We start from the raw sequence: 20136 nt of genomic DNA, 5'->3' as shown, positions 1-20136 counted from the left end.
TTTCTATTATCTCTATAGACAAAAGGCTGTGTGTGTGAATCTGCTGAAGGAAAGTCTGGACAGGATTTAGACACTTGTCACCCTCAAGAGTAAAGCTTGCCCAGGCCTAAAAACTGTCTCTAGAATCCAAAAATCAGCTGGCAGTGGTGAAATTTTCAATTTAACATCAGAGCACCCTTCTGAAAAAGAAAAAAAAAACTCTTGGTACAACAGAACTTTGTTGTACCAAGACTCCCTCCAAGCTTTGCCTCAGTCTGCTTGTGCAGCTATCCAGGAGGTTCAAGTCTGATAAAGGACTGCATGTAATTCATAGAGCCATGTCTGAGAGGCTTGTCAGGACAGGTAGCTGAAAAGACGAGCTCACAGCTGGTTGATGTAATCCTCAGTAGCTGGCTTTCGTGTTCTGGAAAGGTGGAGCTATTCAGTTAATCTTTTCTTTGCTACCAGTCACTGGCAATTCTGTGCAACACGTGTGTGGGTATGTTTGACTGAGCACACAGATTACTTTGGTTAACATCCAGAGAAGGTTTCAGCCGTTGTATCCTCCCTCCATTTTTCACTCTGATAATTTCCATCTTTTGTCGAGATTATTCTAGGATTGCAAAATTCATTTTCTAAATCCTGTGAGCAGTTGTCCTCTTATGCTTGTACATACTCTCATATATGTATTCTATTAATCGAATCAAAAGATTTATATTACGTGAAAGGAAGAAGACTGCTTAGCCTGTCATTTTACACCTGCGTAAGGCACCTTTATATGTGCTGACGGCTCCGTACGGTAGTGAGAGAAAGCTGTTGTCACAACTTTGAGCGTCAGCACCCACAAATGATGCAACATGACATCAGTGGATTGTACATAGCATAGTCAGGTTTACTGAGCTGTCAGCCTGTGACATGTTTTATCAAAGCATACCAGAAGAAAGAGAAAGATGTAATGCTGGAGAGTCCAGCTCTGTCTGCACTGCGCTCTCTTCCCGTTGTTAAGGAGACAGCAATGTATTGGAAGATTTCTGAACAAAGCTGACAACTGAGGCAAAAAAGGACAAATCTCAGTGAAAGGACTCAGCTAGAAGTTTTATTGGTTTTCTTTTTACACGACAAAAGGGTCGAAGAAATAATGAAAATCTGTATAACATAGATTGTCCTGGCGTTTACAGCCTGGCTTACCTGCATTAGGAATTAAACTGATGAAGGCTTTGTTGGTGCCAAGGGAAGACAAAACCATCAGAGTGACCGTCATCTCCCTCAGGGCTAACTCAACCTATATAGTACAGTCAGATTTTTGTCTAACAGATGGCAACACAGCTGTGTAAGCATGTTCATGTGATGGTTACCCTTGTACAACAAACTTCCACTTACAAAATACACCTTGTTTTTGACAAACTTTTCGTCCTTGTGTGTTTCTGTTCCCCTAATTCAAGCGTGTCCTCATTACTAGGGTGTGGGATGCTGTCTTTATATCAAAGCCACTGGCATCTGAGAGAGAGTCACAATGTCTTCTTTGCATTGTTGGGCTGATGCACTCTTCGCAGCACTGGTTAGAATGGTCTCGTTCACAGTGGGTCGTTGTGATAGGTATGGGTTTTTAGTTCAGTTACTTACGGTGTTATTATATATTTATTGTTCCCCGTGTCTTATCTTTACTGTCAGTATTTTTCCTCAAATTTTTTTACCATCAACTTGCTTGGTTATCATTGTGCTTTGTATGAAGCAGTCAAAGGTTTCTACCATTATGTTATTTTCTCCTTTCCTTGTGCTTTCCTAGTTTCTCATTTTTTCCCATGTGTTGTGTATTTTTGTTCTTTTGTGGGTCTTATCATTTTTTTGTGTATGCTTTTTTGACTGTTTTTTGGACCTTACATTTTCATTTTCAGTCACCTGTTAATGATATTTAGCTTGCTGGATTAAAGGTATGGTGTTTGGATTTAGTCTTCTGATTCAAGTGTGTGGTGTTGGCGTCTTTAAAACCATTGAAGTAAGGCATCACATCAGCTTGTTGTGAATGGCTGTATTTCAACCCAAGTCACAATCTTTTTCCAAAACATGACATAGCCTTTAGAAAGAGATAAAATGTGTTAATTAGCAAAGTTTTGTTTCCTTTGGACAGTTTGCTCTTTGGCTTCATGTTAAGCTAACCAGTGCTAATAGTTGGCACATTGTAGTTAAACTAGTCTCCATACAACTAAGTATATACCTTGCTTTCAGCTGCATTTCTTACTCAGTTTATAATGTATAAAAAGTTTGGGGTCACTTGAATAATACTTTATCTTCAATCTAGTTCAAGCTGACTGAAATCCATCAGCACAGCTGTCCAAACAATGTCTATCAGCAGTCAATAAGATTTCTTTCTGGTTTGTTTCTGACAGAAAATCATTACCAATAATACATGTTCTCTTTCAGCAAATGGACAAAACAAGAAAAAAAACCCATTAATTACTGTAATCTGGCATTTCTCCACATTAGTGTGTGTAACATTTACCGATAAAATACAAGAACAAGAAGTTTACAAACTGCATTTGTTCATAGATTTATAAATTCATTTATGAAACAAAATTCAAGGAGCTCGAGCAGAAGCTCCTAATGGTGCAATAATATTCCATATTACGTGCCTCAGGAAAAAATAATAGTTTTTATTGCTCATGAATTCTGTTTAAATGTAACATATGGGTGGCATTTTTACATAAAGTGCTATTAATGAGGCTCATACAAAGACAACAACTGAGATGAAAGATTTGAAAAGGTGAATATTTCCCAGAGCTAAACGATCTCTGAACTTCTGATGCAAACATAGACATATAGTATATTACAAAAATATTATAAAATATCTAACAAAGTAGATGAACACTTTGTTTCTATTTGTTAGACTTCTATTGTTGTGTTGTAAGTTGAATGAATTTCACAGAAGCTTATGTGTAAGCTCAGTAAGGAAGATCTGTAGTCACTCATCTGTCTGCTTCTCAGGTGTTGGCGCCTAATCTAAGTTTTACATCACTTCCACTTTCCCGCACTGTCAAGCTGATTGTGACATCACAGTCCAATCGGCTTTCTGCCGGCCAATCGGCCTTCACTCCGTATACTTTAAATCTCACTGTGTGTCTGTCTTGCAGTCCCCTTCCTCCAACCAACCCTCTCCCCCATCACCACCTCCAATTACTCAGGCTCTATTCAAGCCTCCATCTTCATCTCCACCACCAGCATCTAGAATCCATGGGGTCCTGCCCTAATCCTTATCACAGCTGGGATTCTGTTCTGCTGTGCTGGGCCATCGAGGTCTAACCCCTCAATACCTCAAATTGAATTCTGTACATGAATAAATCATGTTCAATTCCTTCTAATGACCTCTTCTTATTGAGACCTACGTATATGTCAGCATCATTAATGCACTGTGGAACTGTAAAGAACATATCTTTGTTGGTATTTCCATAATTTTGTCCCTTACAGTAAATTTTAGATGGTGGTGCAGGCTTGGTAAAGGCCATGAGTAAATAGATACGGGCCTCAAACATGGTCCACGGTTTATACTGTACGCCTTTGTGAGTGAACCTCTTCTCTTCCTGAAAGGTCACCTCTGAATCTCTTCTGCCTGTATTTCTCTGCCCAGTAACCATAATACACGTTGAATATACGTCGATAATACTAGGAATCTTTCTGAGATTATATCTAATACATATGAATTTCTGCAGTTTTTGATAACATTTACCCACCAAAATTGTACCCTTCAAGTCAAAACTGCCCATGAAAAACTGTACATAAAATATAAAGGCAGATTCTTTGAGTTTATAGGACTTTTCAGCTGCTGTTTCTAGATGGTGTCCATTAAAATGAGTCCATGAGAGAATCTGTCTGTCATCACTGACAGCTCTCACCATGAGGCCTTTTGGGGATCAGCTTCAGAGCGCTGAGAGGATCTGAACAGTAGGCATCCAGCCTGCAAGTACTTGGCTAAAAGAAAAACCTTTTGCACAGTTTCGCAGTTTTAAAGAGTGCTGATTTTAAATTGTTACATTAGGATTCAAACAGTGAAACCTCAGAAAAATCTGTAGCATGAATATTAGCACCACATTGTAGCATTTTTCTACAACACTAAAAATTAAGAAAAGGACTTTAGCTGTGTGAACTGAAAAATGAGAAATCTCTCTTTCTCTCTCTCTCTTTCTCATATATCTATGACATGTTGGTTTTTTATTTCTAAGAATTTTGTGTCGTATTTCTTCCTGGTATTAAAAGGTTTATAGTACCATTTGTCCTCATCAAAACTGTGGATCATAGTTTTGGTAGTTCTACTGTTTTTTTGTTTTGTTTTTTTTAATCAAATTCTTTGGTGATAGTGATTATTGCAAAAAAAAAAAAAAAAAACTGCATGAGCTTTCTAAGCATTTCATTGTGACACACAACCCAAATGAGGAAGCATTTGTGATATGATTACAGATTGATTTTGTAAATGAGAAAAAATAGTCATATATTTCTTCTTTGAAGTTATTGAAAAGCAGAGCCTACACATAAAGAGATGTTGCAAGTTAGTCAAACATAAGTCACAATGCAGCAACCAGCACCTCACACATGCATAATAATGAATATCTGAATTGACGTAGTTAATGTAAAACAAATTACAACCATGCTTCCATGGTTCTAGAGAGAACCATGCAGACTACAAGGCAGAGTTTCCCATTAATAAAAATTGCTCATGTAAAAAAGAAAGATGATTGAAATTGATTTTTAGGTTTTGAGTGTATTAGGAATTAATGATACAAATATCTGGGGGAATTAAAAGCTCGCTGTATGAAGTCAAGTGTGGCCATCCATTTGGAGGAGTCAGCCAGGTGTGAGGACAGTTAACGTACAGAGGCAGGATGATTTTCTCCATGTCTAACACATGTGGTTTGTGTAATATTCTTTCCATATTTCTGACTACAATGGTGCAGACACAATGAAAAAAGGAAACAAATGAGAAAAACTGTGTAAAATCATATATAGCGCACAGCATAAAAAATGTAGTATGTAGTATATGCATATATAAAGGAGACAATGAGGAGATGTTCGTACAACTTTTGCATTTTGTCTTATCAAAATTGTGTAACATCCCAAGAAAGAACACAACATGCATTGTTTGTTGTGGAAACTAGTTCAGGTACCCTACACTTGAACTAGTTTCCACTGCATGTATGTCGGTATCTATAATGACAGCTTATAAGCATGTGCGTCATTAAAAATAGCTTCTTAGCACAGTTTAATCCTGAGCTTCATTCAGACAATCCTCGTGTGATTTCTCACACCTTCTTTGCATTGCAAAGTACATGCATATGAAGGTTATAATAGAGAATATTAATGCAAAACAGTCTCAAGCATAAATATCAGGCCTGCTCATTAAACAAGCACTTTTGGACCATATGGTCCAAAGACTATACTGGCATTCTGTCAGAACTGGATTTATGGCTCCCTTTATGAATACAACCCTGTACACAATCCGTGATCACACAGGCTCATTAAGCTACATGCAACTGAAAATGTATAAAGTCAATGTTGAGCATAAAGCTTATCTTTTGTTTTGCTTTTGGGTTTTTTTTTCAGGTCCTCGTTGCATAAGCTAACATGGACAAAGTGGTCATCAGTCTCCTGTTCCTGGGAACCGCAGTTACGATGGTCCATGCATGTCCCAAATACTGTGTCTGCCAGAACTTGTCAGAGTCCTTGGGGACTTTATGCCCCTCCAAAGGTCTACTCTTTGTTCCACCAGACATTGACCGGCGAACTGTGGAGCTCCGGCTGGGTGGCAACTTCATCCTCAAGATCTCCACCCTGGACTTTGCCAATATGACAGGTCTGGTGGATCTCACTTTGTCCCGAAACACTATCAGCGACATCCAGCCTTTCTCATTTATTGACCTGGAGACATTAAGATCGCTACACCTGGACAGTAACCGGTTGACTGAACTGGGACCAGATGACCTCCGAGGACTGGTTAACCTGCAACACCTGATCCTCAACAACAATCAACTGAGCCGTATCTCTAAAGTAGCCTTTGATGACTTGTTACTGACACTGGAGGATCTTGATTTGTCATATAACAACTTGCGCACTGTGCCTTGGGAGGCCATCCGAAAGATGGTCAACCTCCATCAAATGAGTCTGGACCATAACCTCATCTCCTTCATCGCTGAGGGGACCTTTACAGATCTCGACAAACTGGCACGCTTGGACCTCACCTCTAATCGTCTTCAGAAGCTCCCTCCAGATCCTATCTTTGCACGCTCCCAGAGCAATGTGGTGATGAGCACACCATATGCACCTCCGCTCTCACTAAGCTTTGGTGGAAACCCTTTGCACTGCAATTGTGAAGTGCTTTGGCTTCGGAGACTGGAACGGGAGGATGATATGGAAACCTGTGCTTCTCCTGCCAGTCTAAAGGGACGATACTTTTGGTCTGTTCGTGAGGAGGAATTTGTGTGTGAGCCCCCTCTGATCACACAACATACACACAAATTGCTCGTGCTCGAGGGACAGACAGCTAGCTTGCGCTGCAAAGCTGTAGGCGATCCAATGCCAACTGTGCATTGGGTTGCTCCTGATGACCGTTTGATTAGCAACTCCTCCCGAGCAACTGTATATGAAAATGGGACTCTGGATATAACAGTCACCACATCTAAGGACTACGGTACATTCACCTGCATAGCTGCTAATGCTGCAGGGGAATCTACAGCATCCATCGAACTATCAATCATTCAACTCCCCCATCTGAGTAATGGTACAAACCGTACCACGCAGAACAAGTCAGGCCTGTCAGACATAACAAGCTCTACTAAGATCAGTAAAGGGGAGCCTAAAACTCTTCCAGAGAAGGTGGTGTCTGTATCAGAAGTGACCGCTGTTTCTGCTCTGGTCAAGTGGAGTGTTAGCAAAGCAACTCCAAAGGTCAAAATGTATCAGCTTCAGTACAATTGTTCTGAAGATGAAGTCCTCATTTACAGGTAAGAGTGATTACTGAAACTTGATTACATCTAAGTATGGGCTAATAACTCTCTCTTCAAAGTGGCACACTGACTCTTGAGTGTAATCTTTAGCTTTAGAATACATACAGTTGGGTTTCTTCTCTCAGCTGTTAATTGTTTGGTGGGTGAGTACTTGAGACAGTCAGTTCCTTTGAAGTGTTACTTGAAGATCAACATTCATTTTTCTTAATACTTCTTGAAATTTTTTTCTTTAAATTGAGAATTGGCGGGATGCTGTGTTCACATTTTTAAGTAAAAAGTGCAATCCAAAGTGAAATCCTTGCCCTGAACCATTAATTAGAAATCCAAGAAGAAAAAGGATTATAGACCCTCATTTCAATGTATCCTTCTTAAGCTGCTCAAGTCCATAAAGTGTGAGCTTGGAGACTGTTACTGAAGATCTTTGGGCTCTGTGAAATCAATTTCCTATGTCAAATGAGACAGTGAAAGAGGCAACATTCAGCAAAGATAACTCTTTGGAAATACAAAAATACAGCCATGCTGTTTAATATTAAATTGATGCATTTAGGTACATTAACCTCCTAAGACCCCAACTCTTTCATGGCATGCATTTTTAATTTCTCTTTGCTATTTGGGCTGATTGGGACCTGATGAATGTAAAAACAAAACCTGATGTAGTTTCTAAGAAGAGGATATCAGGCCCTTGTAGAGCAAAATTTAGTATTGTGGTCTAGACTCTAGACAACCCAAAATGTGATGTCCACATATGTGGATGCCAGGTCCTAGGAGGTTACAGGATGAGTAACAACAATCAGATCTATTCATACAGTATGTGTCCCAATTTATAGGACAGCTTTTAAAAATATAACATTTTCATTTCATGCTTTCGGAAAATACTGATAACTGAGGCTTACTTTCTCTATCAAACACCATATCTGATCACCAATACCTGATCTAATGAAAGAATAAGAAAATGCAAAAGGCTGGGTATTAGCTAGGATTCTAAGAATAGAACTGTGCATAGCAAATGTGAAAGATATCACTCTGCCCAAATGCTTTTAATGCAACTTGCCATCACCGTGAATTCAATAATAAGCTGTTTATCTGATATCCTTGCTTTCATACTTAGTGCCAGCTTTCCATGCCAGAAAAAGGGAACAACATTAATTTTGAGATTTTTTTTTCATCCCAGTGACAGAAACAGTGGATGACTCATCTGTGTTCTAGTAAACGGCCTTATGAATTTTCTCTAATTTGTACAAAACTGCAACTGTAAAGCTAATGTAAGCTTTGTAATATGTATTTTCCTTTTTCATTCAGTGATTCACAGCAGCAAAATTGTTTCCCTGAAAAGAGATTATTTAAATTGCATTCCTGATGTTGTCAGTCAAGACTGGCCCCATATAACAAAACATGTGCTAGTTTGAGATATTAAAACCATGCAAGTTCTTAAATGCAGATTTAAGGATGAATTTCTTAGTTTAACTTCACTTTAGTGCACAGTTGGTAGCCATTAATTTAAGTATTGAGCACTAACTTTGCTTACCATGTGATTTGATGCTTTATTCTTTAATGTAATCCTCAGTATGTAGTTTATATACAGAAGAAAAAATGGCCTAAAGCAATTCATTTATCTGCACACCAGAATACACATTATAAACTGGAAAGAAAAGATAATGTGAAAAGACAGGACAACTACTGTTTCTGAATTAATACTGATATCCTTTCATAGCATGCACATGTGCACCCCTAGCTGGCCGATGTAGTTTCCCACTGCCTGCACTGAAACAATGGCATGATTAAAAATCAATCACAGCCATGTGGAGCAGAGGAGGGATTGCATGAGTCCACTGGAACATGTGAGGAAGCACAGCTTCTTCCTGGTTATGGGAGAAAGAGGCAATTAAGGATGAATAATGAACTGTAGCCCCGCTGGTGTCTGGGCTCTTTGGTGGAGGCACTTCAGAGGGATCAAAGCTTTCAACACATATGCTATAGGAAAACAGCAAGCAACAATGGATGAATGACTGAGGAATCTATATATACATGCCCTTAGGGGTATGTTGGAGTCTCAACCTTTTTTACCCCAGTGTTTTCCAGTTTCACATCAATTAATTATTTGTTGCATTGTACATATAATTACAGAATTGGCATATGATACATTTTCAATTTAAAAGTTGAAATACATTATGTTTTATACACCCCTCAAAAATGGCTTGGATTCAAAAGTTTGTTGAGGCTTCTCTAACCATGATGTTAAAGCAAGATTGAAGACCAGTTATGTTCATCTATTGTCTTTTTTGGCAGAAGATCAATGGCCAACTTCCATTCTATTCAATTCTGTTTAATTCAGTTCAGTTTCCAAATCACAACAAGTCACTTCAAGGTGCAACCTGTTCCTTATGGTACTACTCCTGTGTTACATTTGTAAAAATCTAATGGTCTAGGGCACGGTAGCTGAAAGTGGTCGTGAAATTATACGTAAAGTATCCTAAACACAGAAATAGTGTTTTCTAAACTGTGCATGTCCACTAATGTTATATTGGCATTACCAAAGATTTATTAATTTAGCATCAAAACAGCATTTTAAATCCAACTACTTGGATTCAATGGCAGCATGTGCGACCTGTCAAGCACAGCAAATTACAACTGACTTGCTTCTTTGTAGGGTAACACTTAAAAAACTTTACTGCATTCAGTTGCAAAGTCTTGCGCAGGGTTTTAAATTACATGTTTTGACACGTGGAGAAAGAGGATTTACTAATTAAATGTCTCTGAGATCAAATATCCAGATGAATGAGTGGATAAAAGCAGGTGCTGTCTATGCAACAAAATACAGGTTTTGAAAACACCCTTTTCATTGGCAAAGCTCTTGGGCAATTAACTTACTGCAGATTTGAGTTTTAGTTCAACTCAAAAAGCACTGAAGCTTAATTAACCAGTCATATTAAAACATCAGAAATAATAACAAATTGACTTGAAACAACTTAATGTATGTTTAATGGATTGTACAAGATATTACATTTAGCCAAAACAATATTTAAAAATTGGCCATTCACTGTTTATCTCATTACTATTTGCTTCATGCATATCAAATGGTATATACCGGGAGCAATGAAGTCATCTTTTTGAATTACTTTGTGCATATAAATAACTACTCAGCATGGTTAATTGTGTACTATTTCCTTGATATGTCAAAGCATAAGTTTTTAATTCAAACTACTTTTAACATTTTGGTACTATAGCCTTGTCTTGAACCCCTATGGCAAGAAGTCTGTATTTTTAATGCCATCTCTCTGTTTCTGTTTTCAGAATGATTCCCATGACTAACAGGGCCTTTGTACTCACTAATCTGGTCCCAGGGATGCAGTATGACCTGTGTGTCTTGGCCATTTGGGATGATACTGCTACGACTCTCACTGCCACCAATATTGTTGGCTGTGTCCAATTTGTCACCACTGAGGATTACCCACAGTGTCAGTCTATTCACAGTGGCTTCATGGGTGGCACTATGATCCTGGTCATCGGTGGCATCATCGTGGCCACACTGCTGGTTTTCATCATTATCCTCATGGTTCGCTATAAGGTGACGAGTGGGATCCAGACTAATAAACTGCCCACTGTGAGTAACACATACTCACAGACGAACGGAGGAATGAACAGGTTCAACGGTGCCCCACCACAGGTTAAATCTACAGTGGTGGTCATGCGTGAGGAAATGGTAGAGTTCAAGTGTGGATCGCTCCAGAGCAGTCTCTCTTCATCCTCCTCCTCCTCTAACTCATTAGACAGCCAAACAGCAAGAGGGGCTGGTGACCGCTACAGCATGCAAAGCAGTGAGTGCACCACCCTGCCCAGCAACAAGTTCAGGAGGCACGGCCCCAAAGCACGCCCAAACTTGGACCACCTTTTAGGAGCCTTCACCTCACTGGAGCTGCGAGGGGCAGGGAGAGACAGCGCAGGTACTTCTGGACCCTCCACCAGTTCCAATGCTATGGCAGTGGCCGTGGCACCACCGTCTGATAAAGAACCATTGCTTGGAAGGGCAGAGTCCACAACCATGCTGGGACGCATCCTTGGGCTCCCCCAGGAGGGTAAGCCAAAGAGGAGCCATTCGTTTGACATGGGTCATGTAGGGGCCACACAGAGTCGCAGCAGCTACCCACGCAGGATCAGTAATATCTGGACTAAACGCAGTCTGTCTGTTAATGGCATGCTGCTGCAGTATGATGACAGTGAGGATGAGAAGCCCACTTTTGAGAGCTCCGAGTGGGTAATGGAGAGCACGGTTTGAAGACCATAGAGACCACATGTGAGATTCATGACCAAACAATAAATCTATATGAGAATAAAAGAAACATGAGTGAAAAGTGAAGGATATCCCAAAGGGACACTATCTTCTGCATGAAGCTAACCCAAGTGATAATATAAGACACTCAAATCAATAGATTCCCGGTCATGATCTCATCTCTGACAGTGTCAAACTGTATTTGAAAAATGTCCCCATTTTAAAACAACTGCAGAAATGGCCCACAAGGAATATTTCCCAAACCACAGGGTACATGAGATTATCCCTGAGGGGAGAAAAGGGAAAGAAAGACAAGAAATTCTAAGTGGATTTACTATGTCTTTATTAAAACAACTGAATACCAAGAGGATTTGCCTCGATTGTGGTGAAGTGGATCACAATGTCATGGACCCTCAGCATGAAATGGGACTACTGCAACAGTAGAAAGACCAGAGGAGCTAGTAGAAAATTAAAACAAAGTCATTTTTATTTTCAGTCATTTTTTTTATCATTTTTACTATTTATTATTTGAGGCAATTCATCAGCAGAAGCACATCTCGGTACTGAGGTTGTAGCTGTTGGTCTCAAACAAATAAACCCACTCACACATACACATATGTAGAGGCTACCATCTCCCATACAGCCATTGTAAGCACTTTCAAATTAATAACATGATTAATTTTCAGTAACAATATGGTCCTATGTTCTAGATACCATAACAATGAACCACAGCAAGCCAGTCTTGTATTTGTACCTCAGGTTATGTATCGTACGATGTTATTTTAAAGCAAGTAGGACTACAGCTAAGATGGAACACAAACAGCTCCACACACAAAGTTCTTTGCTTGATTGTAAAGCTGTCAAAAAACTATTTGTTGCCATCCAGTCAAAATCCAGTGTGTTTCCAGCTCAGGTTAAATCCTGCTCTAACAAAATGTCCGTTTGAGTGCTTTGATACTCTCCCCATAGGTTAGCCCTGGTGACAATGGTCCCTGTAGGCAAAAGGCCCATTGATGTAAACAGAGTGTTCGCCTCAGGGTACGGTTTCAGATGTTATCAAGATATATTACAGTCACTGGACGTGGATGGTGTTTGAAATCCATCAAGCCCACTTAATCATTTGCCCAAAGCTGCCAAAAGCAGGATCTATTGTCAGGCTGTTATTCTCATGAGGTAACACAAACAAGAGAGTATGGCAATTACTCTTTTAGCCAGGTTAAATGGAGGAATTTGTCATTTGATAAAGGTCATCGTGCTGCTTAGAAGAAAGGAAAAACGGGGAACGATAACTCATTAAGGGCCAAACATTTCACCAAATTACATGATACAGAACCTTTGTTGGTTTATGTATTATTTCAATTGATCCATCAGAGAGCCCATTTATCTTTCATTCTCTTTCATACAGGGCTGTACATTGCAGTAAAATACTTTGAATTAGACTCTACTCAGATGACTGCTGATCAAAACTGCAACATCTCTACATTTTAATGCCTTTCTCGATATTCTGTGGATCTCTGCTGCATTTTAACATGTGGGATGGTCATCGGTTTTCATTTCTTCCCTACAGTAGGTGTACCGTTCTGTATATTGGCATTCTTTTTGTACAATAACTGGGTGAGAATGTAAATGGGGATGGGGGAAGGGGGCCATCGTGCAGTAGTACTTTTATTTTTATGTGAAGCAAACAGTGAGAAGGTGCTTTACTGTGATGTACCAACTTGATCATTGTTAGTTGGCTTACTGAAATGGGATTTTATGTGATACTGCAAGGGGGAAGTGGAGGACTGGCTTTTGTTAAAGGGTCAAGCCACTCAAATGACTAAAAATACTTATTTTCCAACTTATCTCAAGTGGTATTCCTGCATGTACACTGTAGACAATCTTGGTTTTATTTGCTCATGGTTTCAGAGAGCTTTCTGCAAAATTTCTGCCTCTAGTGCAATACAACGGTGTTGGAAAATGCAGACCAATATATATATGTAGTTTAACAATGTATCTCTGGTACAATCCCTTCTATAGATCTGTTACATCTGTTACAAAAATGATCAATAACTCCCTGTTCACCTAAAGCTTTAATCATTGTTTAACCCGATATCACCACAAAACGTGCAATAGACACGCCAGTTCACTGTGTCCGTTTCACTCTTTGCCTCTCCGAAGCATGAAAAGGACACGTATGTTGAAGTTCCAGTAAGGTGCAGTAAAAGAAGAGGGAGATATTTTATTTAAAGCCAACCTGAAAATAATCACAGTAAAGCATTTAAATAGATATTATTAACACATTTACATGTAAATACATATTAGCCCCCTAGCTTAATCATTTATGGCGATTAAGGACCCTGGAATGTCCTGCATATGTTTTTTTGGTCACTACTGACTTCTTGGCTTTAAATATATTATCTCCCCCTGCTGGTAATGCAGTAATGTAACTTCTGTATGTGTGTCCATTTCATGTTTTGGAGAGGCAAAGTGTGAAATGGACACAGTGGACCAGAGTGTATATTACATGTTTTGCCGTAATACTGAGTTGCATTGTATCCATGCCATACAGTATATCCATTCTAGCCAGTGAGCCACACTGCTGCACTGACATTCAGTGTATTTAACTGTATATGACATATATCCAAATGAGCTTTAAAATCATGAGCTTTTAAATTCAGCAATTTAAAAAGCACAAACATTTTCCAATAATGTGTCTAAAATAAATGATAAATTCAGAGTAATACCTACAAAGTGGCCAATGACATAAATCATTTGTTCAAGATAATTGCAACAGGGTTATGGGACGAAGCGTGCACTGCTCCAATGGATGAATGAGACTTTTTGCTTATTATTCTTATTATTCAGTTGCAGGGATTGCACTTTGTTCCAGAAAGCCACATGTGCATTTAGGACTGAGACAGTTGAGGCATGGAGTTACCTTTGTGTCATTTAAAATATTATATTTGCATTATAAAATAAAACAAAACAAAAAGACCTTGTTTTTAAATCCAAAGGTTTTACTGTTGAGCTCACTCTCGTGGGCAGTCTCTGTTGGTCAGCATGGCAGCTTCCACAGTTTGCAAATAAGAGAGTGAGAGCATAGTTGACATAAAATCAATGTGTAGGTGTGTTTGCACATAACATTCATCTTGGTAATGGCAATAATGTTATGTTTAAACTACGATTGGTATTATTTTGCTTGACTTTTTTGCCTGTAGCCAGATATGGATTTTCATAATCAGTTTCCACATCACAGTTTGTTGAACAATAGCAATCTACATGCAGTACTTTATAAAACGAAACATTCTTTGTGTTATTGTGGCAAAGGCTAGATATAAGCATACCTGTGCAGTGACTTTTCTGCCTTCTTTGCTCTTTCTATGCCTTCACCACACAATTATTTACCAACTGTGAGTGCTGTGACTCTAATCAGTAGAGACTTGTCATATTTCACCTTAACACCCACTTTAGACTTAACTCAACAACCAGCAGCAGTTTTGCATTTACACTCAAAAGTTTGATTGATATTAAATCAATGAAAAGAAAACTAAGGAAATAAGGAAAAGCATCTATATAGTTTTTTCTTTTTCTTTTGTTTTTTTTTTTTTGCAAAATTATCTTGTTTGTTTGCATAAAAGTGACAGAAAAGTACCCATATTAGTCCTTACTTCTTTAAGAAACATATATTGTTTTATAATAAATAACATTTTTACTGTTTTGACAATCGTTACCATTTTCCTGTTCAGTTCCAAAATGATCTGATCCATGAATGGAACAAAAACTAATTCCTCAGCAGCAGCAGCAAAACCGTTCTCATCAAAACCCTCCAATATCAGTGTAAATGTTCTTCTGTACCAGAGCTGTAGCCCAGGTGCAGCAATAAGCTACACAGACATGCTTCTGTATCACTGTCTGATTTTTTTTGTTCCCAGCATATTGTTTTCCACGAAAACCTGTATGAAAGACTTTGAATCACTGCCAACTATAACTTTTCGCAGGAATTTGCTAGCCTGAGGAATACGTACACAATGCTGAACAGAAAAAATCGAAATGACTGAGCTCATAATAAAGTCCAAGGTTGTTAATCTGTATCTTTGAGAGTTTGAGTCCTCAACGAATGTCGTTTTACCCTTAATTTACGTAATATTTGCCAAAACATTACAACTTTTTAAACAATTGTTAGCTTACATTTTTGAAGATTTTTGTCTTTGCTACAAATGAAGGATTGCTACAGACTGTGTGATTCATAACATTTATTATTTATTCTTAACAGAATAAGTCAGATTACCCAGTATCATCAGCACGTTACTTTAGTATATCAGGTGTTTTGTTTGCAGACACTTGTCTGCCTAATTTGCCAATAACAGTAGGTTTTAATGACGATGCAACAAAGTCACAAAAAAACAAGTTAGGTAAATTTTTATCTATATTGTCCACTTTCATGCAACAAATCATCCTCCCTCTTTTGGTTTCATTTCTATTATTTCTCATTATATCCTGATAGTTTCACTCATTATTATAAGTGGAGAGCATTTTACCTCACAGATTAAAACAAGTTGTTTTGCTAGAGATTTTGCAGTTGAATTCATTGTGGCTACAAGCAGAACAAACCTCAGTCTATCCCCTTCTGTTTTATTTCATTGAAGACTGAAATTTCAAGGATGCTTATTTTGGAATTTGAGCAAATAAAACCAGAAAACATTTGCTTTTGTGACACTGGAGGTACACGTTGAAATATGTATTTTAGTGAATGTGTGAAGTGACCCTTTAACCTGCCGTCTCTGCTTGTGACATCATATAACATCCCCCTCCACTCTGCTAACTAAGAATATAAATTTAAGTGTGTATTTGACTCAACATAGTCATGATTCTCACCTGAGGTTCCAGGACAAAAACAAGAAAAAAAACTGTTTATGTGTGAAAACATTTTGCTACAAAAGAATATAAAATATTGTCTAATTCCTATGAACCAAAATGGCTCTTCTGTCTTTCTTCTTCCTGCGACATCAAGTTACTTTACAGATTCCATTATTGATGACATTTTTCAAACGTGATGCTTATGAATGGAAAGTGTTGTCTAACCGTGTCTGCCTACAAAGTACAAAGAAGCTAATGGAGTGTTCTTCCCCTCATGCGGTGTTTGTTTACCGCAGATGAGCCAAGGGTTTTCCTCCTGAGGTCCAGCTGCTGTAATCAGGCCAGTTGCTGCTGACTCACCTCAGCACTGCCCTTATTACAAATCACCGGTACATGCAGCTCCTGGCCAGAGCCCATAATAAGGCCTTAATTCATATAATCTGTCAGGAAAGGTGCTTACGGCAGCACAGAGTAAATATAATCTCCACAAGGGCCAAGCGCTGCTTGATAAGACAGCGATATGCACCTCCTGAAGGCTCAAGAGGAAGATGACCGCTGCGTGCTGAACGTCGGAAAGTTTGTTTCGAATGGGGCTTTGTGTTTTCACGATACACAGGATATTCAGATATACTCTTTTATAGGATCTGAGCTGAAAAGTTATCAGATAGACAGCAGCATTTTTTAAGAGAGTAAATTAAGGACACTGCATTTTTTTCTCACATCCTCACATCACAGGTTTATGCATGAGATCTGTAAGAGCTATCAGGTTGCTATTCAGTAAAACAAGTTGAAGAAAAAAGCACCTTTAACAAACCTGACAGTAGTCTTTTTGTGTGTTTTTTTTCTTACACTGTTGTTTCTTTCTGTGACAGCTACATTGAAAACAAATCAGAGCGTCAATGTGTTTACAAAGTCTGCTGCCACTTAGCATTTATTCACTGAAACTGAACATGAGCCCAGTCTGCAGGTCATCTGATTTGCATAAAGACTTGGTAAATAAACCTGATGTTCTGATGTATCTGGAAAACAAAGAAATGTTTTTCCCCTCACTATTGCTGAAGTTGGAATGTTGATGAAAAAAAGAAAAAGTAACCGTGCAGCCCACAAGAAGAAAGCTACACGAGGAAATACAGCCTGCTTCTACGTCCACCTTTCTAAATATAGCCCAGGTATGATTTGCCACACGGGAAAGTATGGATTCTTGCAATAGAGAAGATATAAAGAAACAGCATAAATAATGGCAAAGCAAGGTACTTCAAATAATATAAAATATTTTAAGATATTAATACCACAACAAAAATAATACTTTATTTTTTTTTTTTAAAAAGTGAATCTAGAGGAAGGCAGAATTGTCTTACTTGCTTACTTATTGAACCACTGAGTGCTACAAAATACTCCTTTAGTGATAAAGGGTTACACAGTCTGGTGATTTCTTAACCGGAGGTGTTATGGTTGGATGACTCATGAAAAAAAAATCAGCTTCCGTCTCTCTCACTCATCAGGCTTAGTCTCGGTGTGCACGCGATAGCTGTAACTGTATTTGTAATCTCTAGACTTTTCAGACGTGATCTTTGCTGCTCAGCCAGTCTGTTGGGGAAAACAGTCAGGTGCAGCAAATGTTTGTACGAGTCTCCAATCTCTAATTCTATATTATACAGGATTATCTTTGCAAGATGCACAAAACTGAACAACTGTGCAATCTGCACCTTTGCTTTTCTTCTATTTCAGAAGCAGAGACCTTAATGTATAGCACGTGGAAAGGACTGTGTCTTTAAGCATTTTCACTTCAAATCTATTCAGCTGAAATTTAAATTGAAATGGTGAGAGTGTCAGTCAAATCAAATGTGGCCCGAAGAGCCTCTTTCCAGTGTAGTCAGTGGACTCTGGTAATGGCCTGTATTTGTATAGCGCTTTACTAGTCCCGCCTAGGGACCCCAAAGTGCTTTACACATCCAGTCATCCACCCATTCACACACACTGGTGGAGGCGAGCTACAGTTGTAGCCACAGCTGCCCTGGGGCAGGCTGACAGAAGCGAGGCTGCCATATCGCGCCATCGGCCCTTCTGGCCAACACCAGTAGACGGTAGGTGAAGTGTCTTGCCCAAGGACACAACGACCGAGACTGTCCGAGCCGGGGCTCGAACCGGCAACCTTCCGATTACAAGACGAACTGCCAACTGTTGAGCCACGATCGCCCGACTCTGGTGAGTTTTCTTTCCAAAGGCAAATAACCAAACACATTTGATTTGATTTTTGAGAAAACCATTCTGGGATTTTAGAGTAAATTAGTAGTAACAAATATATCTGCTGTCTATGAACTGTTCAGGGAATATTTCTGTTTAGCATGTATTTATGTAAATCATTGGATAACCATGGTCAGCACATTAGGGCAGAGACCTATTCTGTTTTGCTTACATCCTTTGTGGTTTAAGTTGATTTAAAAGAGTAGCATCCCAGAATGTTTGTACAGATGCCTCTTCGTTCTCTCATGAAGTGTTTGTTAGAATTAAGTGACTTATCTGCAGGTGCAGAGTGATAAACATAACAATCATGTCCATAATTACTCATTTCTTTGTGAGCTCTTAGTGCCACAGTAGAACATAAATGTACACAAGAAGTTTTAGAATGCCGACTCCAGAATGCAAAACATGCAGCAGCTCTCCGAGTTACTTATTAGTCTGTATAATAAGTGCTTTAATTTTGGCTGGTTTCTAAGAAGTCAGCTTGAACATAAATCATACCAGAACTGATCGATGCATCATTTATTCCCACCTGGGTCCATGTTAGAATGTTATCATTTGCTATTTAGCAAAGATAAAGGTGAGTTTTGCAGGCATTGGTCAAAATCCAGAGTTTCTTACTGTGAAATATTTACTTGATGATAAATGTTTTAATCTACACACCATGGGCTGACACTGCCATCTTTAGATGAAGAGATATGACTCAAGAATCAGATCCAGTTGAGAACTGGTTCCTGATGAAATTAAATGGTGCAATCCGTGGCTTCTCAAAGAAAGGTAACTTCTATGAAACTTCCTCAAAAGCACCCCTGCTTCAGGACTGATTATGTATTAACAAGGGTAAAATGTTATTCAGATGGTAAATGGCCTGTATTTGTGTAGCGCTTTATTTGGTCCCTAAGGACCCAAAAGCGCTTCACACATTCAGTCATCCACACACTGGTGACGGCAAGCTACATTGTAATCACAGCCACCCTGGGGTGCACTGACAGAGGCGAGGCTGCCGAACACTGGCGCCACTGGACCCTCTGACCACCACCAGTAGGCAACAGGTGGAGTGTCTTGCCCAAGGACACAATGGCCGAGACTGTCAGAGCCGGGGCTCGAACCAGCAACCTTCCGATTACAAGACAAACTACCAACTCTTGAGCCACGATCGCCCATTGCCCAAATAATAACAGACAGTTACTGCAGGTACCTCTTGGTAATTGAAAGGGATAGTTTTACAAATTATCACTTTAACCCTTTAAGACCTACCATAGAGCCAAGAACGCCAGAGCTTATCTGTATATTTTTACATGCTGTACTGCCATTATTGGGAGCAATTCAAATTGCTATACATCAATACAACCGTTATATCCCAAATTTTAATAATATGTATGCATTAAGTCCATAGTAACTACATAAATTGCAAAAAAGTGCAATAAACTACAAAAAAAAATTGAAAATCGTTTTTGTTTCTTTTTACATATATTTCTAGTTAGAGACATTTAAGAAGTTTGTCCCTCAAAACTGGAAATACAAAAAAGTTGCACAAAATAGTTTCCCACCACAGGAAATTTATTTTGAGTGTCTTCATAGTTTTATTTTTGAGATACACCAATTTTTATATACTGCAGGAAAACCAAAAATAAATATTATAATGCAAATTTGCAAAAAAAAAAACAGCATGTGCATCAAAATAAACTATTTCCAGCAGTGTGAAATTTGAGTTCTAAGCATCCCAGAAACTATGCAGAAAAGCATAAAGTCAAATGTGACTTTTAAAAACACCAGTATTTTCCGCGACAATGACGTCACCTCCGGTTTCGGGCAGGTAAT

The 20136-nt window shown here is 38.8% G+C and overlaps 1 protein-coding gene across 2 annotated transcripts in view; it reads left to right on the top strand.

The window, feature by feature from the left end:
- LOC116334017 (leucine-rich repeat and fibronectin type-III domain-containing protein 2) overlaps nucleotides 1-11471 on the top strand; it is a 142564-nt gene extending 131093 nt beyond the window's left edge. For both annotated transcript variants that reach the window (XM_039603092.1, XM_039603093.1), the window contains exons 4-5: nucleotides 5569-6965; nucleotides 10260-11471. In XM_039603092.1, coding sequence (XP_039459026.1) covers nucleotides 5590-6965; nucleotides 10260-11241 — 2358 coding nt within the window. In that variant the 5' untranslated portion in view covers nucleotides 5569-5589 and the 3' untranslated portion in view covers nucleotides 11242-11471. The remainder of the gene's footprint in view (nucleotides 1-5568; nucleotides 6966-10259) is intronic.
- The last annotated feature ends 8665 nt before the right edge of the window (nucleotides 11472-20136 follow it).

This window comes from Oreochromis aureus, linkage group 19, assembly GCF_013358895.1.
Source record: "Oreochromis aureus strain Israel breed Guangdong linkage group 19, ZZ_aureus, whole genome shotgun sequence".
NCBI classification, from domain to species: Eukaryota; Metazoa; Chordata; class Actinopteri; order Cichliformes; family Cichlidae; genus Oreochromis; species Oreochromis aureus.
Note: the sequence above shows the minus strand (reverse complement) of the source record. Positions and strands in the feature narration are given on the sequence as shown.